This window comes from Dicentrarchus labrax, unplaced genomic scaffold, assembly GCF_905237075.1.
Source record: "Dicentrarchus labrax unplaced genomic scaffold, dlabrax2021, whole genome shotgun sequence".
In the NCBI taxonomy this organism is placed as follows: Eukaryota; Metazoa; Chordata; class Actinopteri; family Moronidae; genus Dicentrarchus; species Dicentrarchus labrax.
The window spans coordinates 1455952-1466239 of NW_026136730.1; the positions used below are offsets into that span (position 1 = coordinate 1455952).

The 10288-nt window shown below is 40.4% G+C and overlaps 2 protein-coding genes and 1 long non-coding RNA gene across 4 annotated transcripts in view; 1 reads left to right on the forward strand and 2 right to left on the reverse strand.

Moving 5' to 3' along the window:
* Window positions 1–435, reverse strand: part of LOC127359477 (protein NLRC5-like) — a 186285-nt gene extending 185850 nt beyond the window's left edge. For both annotated transcript variants that reach the window (XM_051393261.1, XM_051393262.1), the window contains exon 1: window positions 341–435. The gene's annotated coding sequence lies outside the window, so the exon portion shown is untranslated. The remainder of the gene's footprint in view (window positions 1–340) is intronic.
* Window positions 436–1263: 828 nt separating this feature from the next.
* LOC127359475 (regulator of MON1-CCZ1 complex-like) lies at window positions 1264–5223 on the forward strand. Its single transcript, XM_051393259.1, has 9 exons — window positions 1264–1285; window positions 1869–1975; window positions 2377–2496; window positions 2776–2853; window positions 2942–3046; window positions 3609–3677; window positions 3759–3846; window positions 3923–4060; window positions 4406–5223. Exons 1-9 carry the CDS (start codon window positions 1264–1266, stop codon window positions 4624–4626), a joined length of 948 nt encoding a protein of 315 aa, XP_051249219.1. The 3' UTR covers window positions 4627–5223.
* Window positions 5224–6656: 1433 nt separating this feature from the next.
* On the reverse strand, window positions 6657–7423 carry LOC127359537 (uncharacterized). Its single transcript, XR_007882646.1, has 2 exons — window positions 7288–7423; window positions 6657–7077 (listed from the first exon to the last, which is right to left on the reverse strand). It is a non-coding gene; the product is annotated as an uncharacterized LOC127359537 (long non-coding RNA).
* Window positions 7424–10288: the final 2865 nt, after the last annotated feature.

Sequence of the window (10288 nt, forward strand, 5' to 3'; positions counted from 1 at the left end):
TAATGCATCAATAATAATCATCCACTAATATAATAATACAACACTGACAGAGGCCATTCTGTACACTGACTACTTTCACTTTACATACTTCAACTACATTGATAAGGTGAGCTCATAAAGACAGACAGAAATCATACAGTGAGTACTCTGAGTACTGTCAGTGAGTACTCTGATTACTTTGAACAGTGACACACTGACAGTAAGATGGAGGAAACTCTTCCTCCATGTTGGTTCTCAGTTGACTGTTAGTAGAGTTTTCTGCTCTTTCTACTGAACTAAACTAACAAGATGAACAAAGAGTCATTGAGGAGTCAAACAGTGAAAAGTGTCTCTTACTAACCTTCACATGGACAGAAGAAGAAGCTGCGACAGGACGAGCTCACAAAGTGAAAGTAACCTGTGGACAGGGAGGTTTTGACGTTACGGTTGTCAGGGTAACGGAAGGAGTGGGGAGTGGAGTGTCTGCAGAGAGAGACTGGGAGCTTCAACTACATTGTGCTGATAATACTTATATACCTCTTTCTCTTCCCCCTCAGATAGAGGAACATTCATCATGTGTCTTCCTGTTAGACGGCCCTTATTACTAACTAACCACATAGTTCATGTTAACTCAGCAAGTGCCTGTATAAGTTCTTTATTTGTTTCTGTGGGGCAATTGATTTTGCCACAGTAGCAACAACAGTAACACAGGGTGAGACATACAGATAGAAAGAAAAACCCACCAATGACTACACATATTTAAACACATAAAAAGATAAAACATTCAAACATCATTCTTTGAAAACTTCCTTTTCAGAGGCACAAACCTTGGACAGACTCCGGCTCTAGGTGGGTGGAAGAATTGATCTTCTTCTAAAACTCTGAGCTTGTTTTTCAAATCTTCTTTTGAACCCACAATAAGAGGGAAAGTGTTTCTATGACTCAAATATTAAAATATGAACAAATATTCAACTTTGAGTCTAAAACTGAACTTTGTTGGTAAGAACTTTCTGTGAAGAAAAAAAAGGTTCAAATGTCAAACAAAAGTCTTTCAGGATCAAATTCAGCATCTGTGTGAAAATAGTTCCAAGGTGTAAAGAGCGGCTTTGATTGGAACAAACTAAATTCATCATCTTTGGTCATCGTGGAACAAATGTACAAACTTTGATCTGCTCAGGTTTTATGCTCATGGTTGTCTAATATAGTTTTATATATCAGTACAGTGCAGTCTCATGTTCTTTTAAGTTCTCATAAACTGTACCACCCGGGGCCCCTTTCCCCGATATGCTTAAAAATCGGCACACGCGTAGATCTTATCCAGACGAACAAAACATCCAGTGGGCGCCATATCCCAAACCCAACAGAAAGTTGGCCATTTTAGATTTAGTGGTCATTTTGGGCGATTCGCACACGTTGTATTTGAACTCCTCCTCCTAGGGAATTGATCGGATCGATTTGGACACAGCCATCTAAAGACTTTCATGATTAAAAGTTGTGCTATTTATGACAATCCATCGAGTGACGTGCTCGCGGCGTGGAATTTCAGAGACTCGTTATGAAAAAGGGATTTGTCACAACTTCTGAGTACATGATCCGGTCTCAATGGACTTCAGATGTTTGATAAGAGTCCCGCCCTGAACATGTCTATGTGATAATATTCACTAATATTGAGAGCGCCACCTAGTGGTGAAAGGAAATGTCATTTTTATACTTTCATTTATACCTTCCAGCAGATTGACCAGATCTTGCCTAAATTCTGTCAGAGGTCCCTTAGGATGATAACATCTTATGAATCTTAAGGATTTTCGAAGAACAACGTTGCCATGGTGACGCGGTGAAAATCAGCTTTTGTGTTGTTTTGTCTGAAACGTTTTCTGTCTCGCTCTCAGTTCTGGAGGGCGGGGAGAAGGGAAGTCTTCCCGTCGTGGCGACCGTCTTCGACAAGCTCAACCAGGTGTATAAAGAATACCTGGAGGCGGAGCAGACCTACACCGTGGTGAGTGACGTCCTCGCTGAACGCCACAAACCTGCAGCGCTTTTCTTCATCATCATCATCATCATCATCATCATAGTGACACGTCAGAACAGAACCGCGTATTTAGGAACAATGTGATACTCTTACACAGATCATTTAGAGACTTTACTGTTATTGTAATCCTCATTTAATCCTTTTAAATCTTCTAATTTCTGTCTGTCTGTTATTTGTTGTCTATTTAACTCTTCTATTATAATATTATAAACTGTAATATCTATTATATGATCTGTACAGTAGGCGATATGATGCCGTCCCTCTAGTACTGTAGTCAGTCAGCGTCCTGCACTCAGTAATATTATCTTGTACACGTGTATTTGTATGTTTTCTATGTGAGATGTGATGTTAGTGTTTTCTGTGTGCAGGCGATGGAGTCCGGTCCGAGTCGAGGCAGCGCGGCCCAGAAACGTCCGGTCCGAACTCAGGCGGTCATCGACCAATCAGACATGTACACACACGTCCTGTCGTCGTTCACCGAGAGGAAGGTACACACACACACACACACACACACACACACACACACAGGAACCTGACTTATGAAGCTGAGAGTGGATCGATGTTAAAATGCTGACCTTGTGTTTTAATATGGCGAGAGAGAACGATCCCAGATCTTTACAAACACAATAATTGAACTCACTGAATGAAATCTTGGACAGAAAAAGTAAAGAAATACAGTGATTTTAAATCCAAATGACAGAAATCTGCTTTTAAATGCTCCGTTATGTAACAAGAGTGATGTGTAAGATGATGCTCTGTGTCTGCAGGGTGTCTCCCATAAGTTCATCATTGCGGTTCTGATGGAGTACATCCGTTCTCTGAACCAGTTCCAGATCACCGTACAGGTACCGACTGACCGTCTCCTCTGCTGCCACCTTCAGGACAAACCTCACATTGCTGCCGGCTCAACTTCTCTCTCATTGTGTCTTTCAGCATTACCTGTATGAGCTGGTGATTAAGACACTGGTGCAGCACAACCTCTTCTACATGCTGCACCAGTTCCTGCAGTACCACGTCCTCAGCGACTCCAAACCACTGGTCAGCTCATTCTAACACATTGTTACCATCCACTGTTTAGATCTTGGTGCTTTTTAACTCTAGATTTGAACCGGATGAAGGATTTTAGTCATCGGACGTCTGGATCTTAAGTTATCAGAGAAACAAGCTGAGCTAACGTTAGCAGCAGCTCGGCTCGCAGCCCCTCCGGGACGTCCTCTGTCTGTCCAACAGCGTGGGAGAAGCAGTGATTGTTAAGGTGGAACTGCTTTATTCAGTGTGTTTAGTGGTTTTAATCAGCGGTCTGTTTGTGTTGGAGAGGAGGACACCTCTGTGGATAGAAACCTCCCATGATCCCCGCTGCTTCATCAAACATCTGGTGACAGAAAGGACATATTGTACGTTTAATATGCTGCAGCATAAGATCAACTTTAGAGTCCTGAAACTTTTTAAGGTTTTCTTACATAATGACAAGAAGACAGATATAGATACAGGAGTGATGAGCTCATTGGGGACGAAGAGCTGAACCTTCACTCAACTATTCAGAGTTTAATTTGCTTTCTTTTGCAGCGTTAACATCCCTTGTTTGTTTCTGTGGGTTCAGGCCTGTTTGCTGCTGTCCCTGGAGAGTACGTACCCTCCGGCACACCAGCTGTCACTGGACATGTTGAAGGTATCGAACACACACCGGGTGTACAGAACCACTCTTTACTGAAGTGGAATTATTATTTGAATTGCCGTTGTGTGTTTTCAGCGTCTCTCCACGGCCAACGACGAGATCGTCGAGGTTCTGCTGTCGAAGCAGCAGGTTCTGGGCTCGCTCAGATTCATCCGCAGCGTCGGTACGTTGATGTTTGATTTATCTACCAAAATACACGCAGAAGGCCCGGGGAACTAACCCGGTTTCACTGGGAGCAGGCGGCCACGACAACGTGTCGGCGAGGAAGTTTCTGGACGCAGCGCAGCAGACCGGAGACCAGATGTTGTTCTACACCGTGTTCAGGTCGTTCCAGCAGAGGAACCAACGGCTGAGAGGAAGTCCCAACTTCAACCCGGGTGAGCCAAAACACCGAAACCACAGCCGACCGTGGGGATGAGTCTCACATACAACAGTGGCACAGAGGAAGGTTGAGGGCAACAAATTTCCAGACAACACACAATATTTCAGGGATATTTGGAATATTTATTGTTTCTATGACGGAAAAAACTCTAAATTCTTCAAATTTCCAGGTTTTCCAGGACGTGTGGGAGGAATATTAAATATAAAATGGGGTTGTTATGAGTTCGTTTTTATTGAAGCACTGTTCAGAGTCATTGGACCAAACCTGTGTGTGTGTGTGTGTGTGTGTGTGTGTGTGTGTGTGTGTGTGTGTGTGTGTGTGTGTGTGTGTGTGTTACCAGGAGAGCACTGTGAGGAGCATGTGGTTCACTTCAAGCAGCTGTTTGGGGATCAGGCCCTGATGAAGCCCTCCACCCGTGTGAACCACCGGGACCAAACCACACACAGACTGGAAACTGGATCACGGCAGACTGGTCGGACCGGCTCTCCGTCAGTTCGGACGCGCAGGAGACGACCTGACGGGGCGGCGGACCACCACAGGGAACAGATGATTGTGGTTTGAATCCGGGATCTTCGACCACATTGACCGACGGCCAGAGCTTCTTTATGAGTGATATTTGAATGATCCTATATCGGTGTGAACACACTCTGATAACTGACTGATAACTAGATTATCCCTCCACCAGTCAGGCAGTGAAACAAAGCATTTAATAAAAGAATAATACAGAGAAGAGCTTTTAATGTCATTTAACTTCACAACACTTATAATATGAATATAGAAATATTGTAATATATTCTGCAGGCTGAATGTGAGGCTTTGGTGGTCCCTGGTTTAACCGGATTATTACCCCTGTACGGTGGCACGTCAGCACCTGATCCAGGTTTCTGGAGCTAAACAAGGACAAACTACAAACCTGCAATAAAGAATAAAGTCTACCTGATATTATGGGATGGATTCGACTGATCACAGATATATATTGATGAACATTTCGATGAGGATCTCTTAATCAAATCCTTTTTATTTTCAGCAGAATATCAAAGATACTTTTAGAGGAATTGTTCTACCATGAACTGATGAATGTGGAAGAAAAACATTTATGAAAATCAGTGAAATTAGTAACGTGTTCCCAGGAAGTGCTAATAAAACCATGAGGAATCAGTCGGCTGTGATAATAAACGCTTCATTAACATTATTCATTTGACAAACGAAGGCTTAAAATACTAAAACTTTACTCTTTTTTTGACTCAGTTGATCAGAAACCTGCCAGATCAATAACCAGGTTGATGATAATCAGCATTATACTGACTGACTGTAAGCGGCTCAGGTGATGTCACTGTGATGTCAGGTGTTGTGGGCGGGGCCAGATGCTGCGTGTGAATATTTTGTACAACGACTGACGGTGACTCTAATGTGTTTCTTTTGTAAAGAATTACTGCGTATTGGAGTAAAATGTCTTTAACTGCTCTGCTGAGTGATGTTAAAGATATAAAGATATAGTGTGTGTGCGTTATTAATGTTTACATTGTGTACAGATAAAAGATTAAACTACAGCTGTGTGCAGGTGTGTTGTTTCTGTGCTGCATTCACATGCCACTGTGATAGTTTGACATTTGGACCTTCAGGGTTGTGAGGTAAGGCCGTACAGCGGTGGTGCAGGTTCGATTCCTGCATCATCCTTTCTGTTTCACCAGTTTCAGTTCATCCTATTGAAAGAATATTTACAAGGAAAATCTCAATTTGAATTTCAAATGTATCCATATAATGTGACACAACATCAATACCAGAAATGATTATAAATATATATAAAAGAATAAGTAGAACACATCTCTTTGCATTGCATTTTAATAGTTTTTCTATTTTTTATTCAATATTTTTACAGACAATTTGGAGAAAAAAACAAGAATAATACAGACAATACAAAATTAGATTTAAATATCAGGATCTGTTTTTGTTGCAATAACATAACTGTCAATACAATATATATTTTTAAAAAGGAACATATATATATATGATATATATATATATCTATATAATCACTGATAATGACACCAAAGTTTATAGTTATTATGTTTATATCATGTCAAAACTGAAACAATATTATACAACAAGTTATTAAAATGTTTTTGAATTTGAATGATTTGAATCAATATTTTCATATTAACAATGGATCAAATGAGAACGTGAAACAAAGGGAGGTCGTCTCCAAAGACAAACCCACAGATAATTATCTCCAGACTTTGCAGTGTTTTAAAAAGTAACTGTATATAATCTTTTACTAATAATGATAATCATATTTCAGTTTTTAAACTTAAATCCAAACTTTCTACATGTTTAATATTCTTGTTTCTGTGTGTTACAATAAATCTGTATCTGGTAATAACCAGAACTCCAGAGAGGTAACTTTATGTATGCAGGCTGATTTTAAAGTTTCAACTAAATGAATTAGAAATATAATTAACATTAACTGCAACTCTGTTTAAAGAAATGTGTTTAAGTCAGTGTTCATCTACAGTTCTGTTGTCATAAACAGAATGAATGTGTAGAGGCAGTTTGGGTTCAGAATATGTGAATGAATGAAAGAATAAAATCCAGGTGGAGGTTCCAGGTGGAGGAGGTGGTTGAGTGTGGAGCAGAAGGAGTGGAGGAGTCTCAGTGTGTCTGCAGAGACTGTGTAGAAGGACAGAGCAGCAGCAGAGCAGTCCAGATACACTGATGATACTCTGTCACATCCAGAGGAACACACAGGGATGATGGTGGACTTGACATTGTGTCTGACAGTGGAGCTGATCTCAGAGCAGTTCAGACTGCAGCACTGAGAGTCATCTCCACTGGTTGTGATTCCTCTGTCAGTCACTGCTGGATGAAGCTCTCCTCTCCACTCTACCTCCCAGTAACATGGCCCAGTCAGAGCTGATGCTGCTGCTTCAACCTCTCTGGATCATCAGGACACAGCTGATCCTCCAACACAACCTCCTTCCTCACCACTCACACTCTGACTGAGATCACTTCCAGCTGATGAGAGAAGAAGACAGACAACAGAAGTCAATAATCAGTGTTTACAGTCTCTGTCTGTCTTTCTGTCCAACCCTGAAGTCTGTCACCATCCTCCTCTCACAGCTTCACTGAGGAAAGCAGCAAATACTGGATCTTTGCTTTGATACTAACTGTGTTTAGTACAATACTGCTGAAACCAGCATGGACTGACTCCAACCCTCTACTGACCTCAGAGTCTCCAGTCTACAGTGTGGACTCTCCAGAAAACCACACAGCAGCTTCACTCCTGAATCCTTCAGGTTGTTCAGACTCAGGTTCAGCTCTCTCAGATGGGAGGGGTTGGACTTCAGAGCTGAGACCAGATAATCACAGCTGATCTCTGATAAACTGCAGTAACTCAATCTGAATAAAGAATAAAAGTTGTAGATATTTAGATAAAATCATTTATAATCCAATCAGATGTGTTCAGGTTTTAAATGTGGAGATCAACATTACTATGTTCTAATCAATGAACTTTTCTCTAAAATGAGTAGAGTGACTTTGTCATTGTGTTATTGTGGATCATCATAATGTCAGCACAACATTAATACACCTATTCATGTCAACCCTGATTAACAGCATGCTGCTGATCTCAGTCAGGCCTAGAATACCTGTCAGTGGTCATGATGTTATGGCTGATTGGTGTATATCACTATTCAATTCAATTCTGTTTCTACATCAGCAAGTGAACAATGTGTGGAGGAGGGCTCGTTGTTAATGATGTAGCCAATCAAAACCATCAAAACCAACGTGGTAACGAATCTATTGGCACCAGCTGATGTGTTCACTGCTGTTCACTGTTGCTTTATCTGGTCTGCACTGGTTAAAATAAAGACTGTATCTGCACAGAGAGCGCCTGTCTCTGTGTCTCTGCAGGGTGACTGTCAGTAGACTGTACAGGAGGGGGCAGAGCGAGGGCAGATTGTCACTAGTTTATCCATCACAGATACTTTTACTGAGTGAGACGCGTTTGCTGCAGAAAAGGCCCAAAACACAATGTTAAAGAGAAATGTAAAGATATTTTTGGTTCATGATGAAACTATGGGGGGGGAGTTCAGCCAATTAATTGGAAACTATGTGTGTGTGTGTGTGTGTGTGTGTGTGTGTGTGTGTGTTCTGTAGGATCAATACCATTGATCAGACGTTAATAAAAACAAATATTAGTTCAGAGGATCTTCTGTATCCACAGATGTGACCATTTACCAACAATTATAAACATTCATTTACTTTAACAACTAACAGTGGACATTTTCTACAGTTTCTTTAACAAACACAAGTCTGTGGGATCATGATGACTAAATTTAATCCATCAAAAAGGAAAATATGAACAAAGTAACTTATTAAAACTTTATGGATGTATGTTACTATGAACATAAATTAGGTCTGAATTAATTGTTAATTAAACATATCAGATCTACAACAGTAACAGAGAGTCAGTGAACTGACCTCAGAGCCTCCAGCCTACAGTGTGGACTCTCCAGAAAACCACACAGCAGCTTCACTCCCGAATCCCGCAGATTGTTGCCTAGCCTGAGGTCCAGCTCTCTCACAGATGGGAGGGGTTGGACTTCAGAGCTGAGACCAGATAATCACAGCTGATCTCTGACAACCATCTCACCCGTCCACACCAGCAGCTCTTCAATGTGAATAAAGAATAAAATGTAACACCCAATAAACACACACACAGGTAATCCCCAATGTTCACAGTTTAACAATGTAGAACCATGCACAGCTCAGCAGTAGATTTCTGCATGTAGTTGTTTAGTTTTGCCTTTTTCTGTTTATTTTTCATGAATGAACAAACATGTTCCACGGGAGTAGAGAGTGGAGGTTGACGAAGTTGATAACTGACTGTAAAGGCAAAATTACCATTTTGGAGGACTTCGTACAAGGAAGAGGGAAAATTGTCAAAGCTGACCGCGGTGGGGATATTGATTATTATCCAGTGAAACCGCCTTCGGAAAATGCTATGAAGGATTAGCGCGCAAAGCAAAAAAGATCGCCACAGATAATTACTTCTATTTTATTGAATATGTTCCACCGTGGTGTATGGGAAGTTATGATTCTGTGATATATATAAAGTGTTTAAAACCCAACCGGAGATAGAGCGTAAACATGCTGTTGAGCTGTGGCACTGTACGTCACTCTCTCGTCGTCTTCCTAGCACCTGTTATACAGCGCTGTAAGAAAGCTGGTTGGTTGAGCTCTCAAACAATACACAGCCGTGAACCTTGAATCTAGGCAGAAGATAACTTACTAAAACTTCCTTGACAAAACTACGATTGCGCGTCGTCCATCGCTAACAACACATCAATTATGTACATTAAGCTGACATGAGACACAAAAAAAAAAGATTATATATATATATAAAAATGTGTTGGCATTTTCAGCTATTGTCCATTGCATAAAACGTGGTCATTGAATACAATTCATGTTCATTGATTTTAATAAGATAAAAAAGTGTGTGTAAAAAAGAGAGTTAATACTGTACAATTAAGATAAATAGATAAAGGAGAGATTAACGAGATGAATAAGATTATTAAAAACAGGTTGAAGAGATAAATACTACTACTAAACTAAACAGGTTGGTTTCCTTATTGTGGTGGATTCTGATAGCTGTTGTGAACCAAGCTTCCATTCATTATTTGGACCTGGGAGGGTGAAAGCAGCAGAGAGTTTCTACTGTGTACACAAGTGGGCAAGAGAACAAATCTTCATAATAGATAATAAAAACATAAAGTTCACTATCTAGATAAATAATCACACAAACACACTGAAGAAGGACAAACTGTGAATATTGGATTTATCCAATACTTTACTTTTCTGTTTTTTGATTCTCTCCTTCCCTTAAAGTGAAAAGCAAAGTGCTTTGAATTTTCCTCTCTGGTCTGTTGATTATTTTGGGCCCATATATTTCATAACTCATACTGTGAAGAGTTTTGTTTTCTACTGAGCGTTATTCAGTGTCATTTTCGGACTTGTTGATAACTTCTGGATACAAGAAAGGAATTCAGTCATGACTGAATAGATGCAAGTGGAGGCTTTGCACTTAAAGGGGTAAGGTGGCACTGCTGCCAATAGTGCTTATTTGTTACTACTCTTTTCAAACCATTGTCCTGTTCCATCAATCCTCCCTTGAGCGTATCTATTTCTTCTGATAGAATAAGCAAGATAGTAAAATACAAAAAGA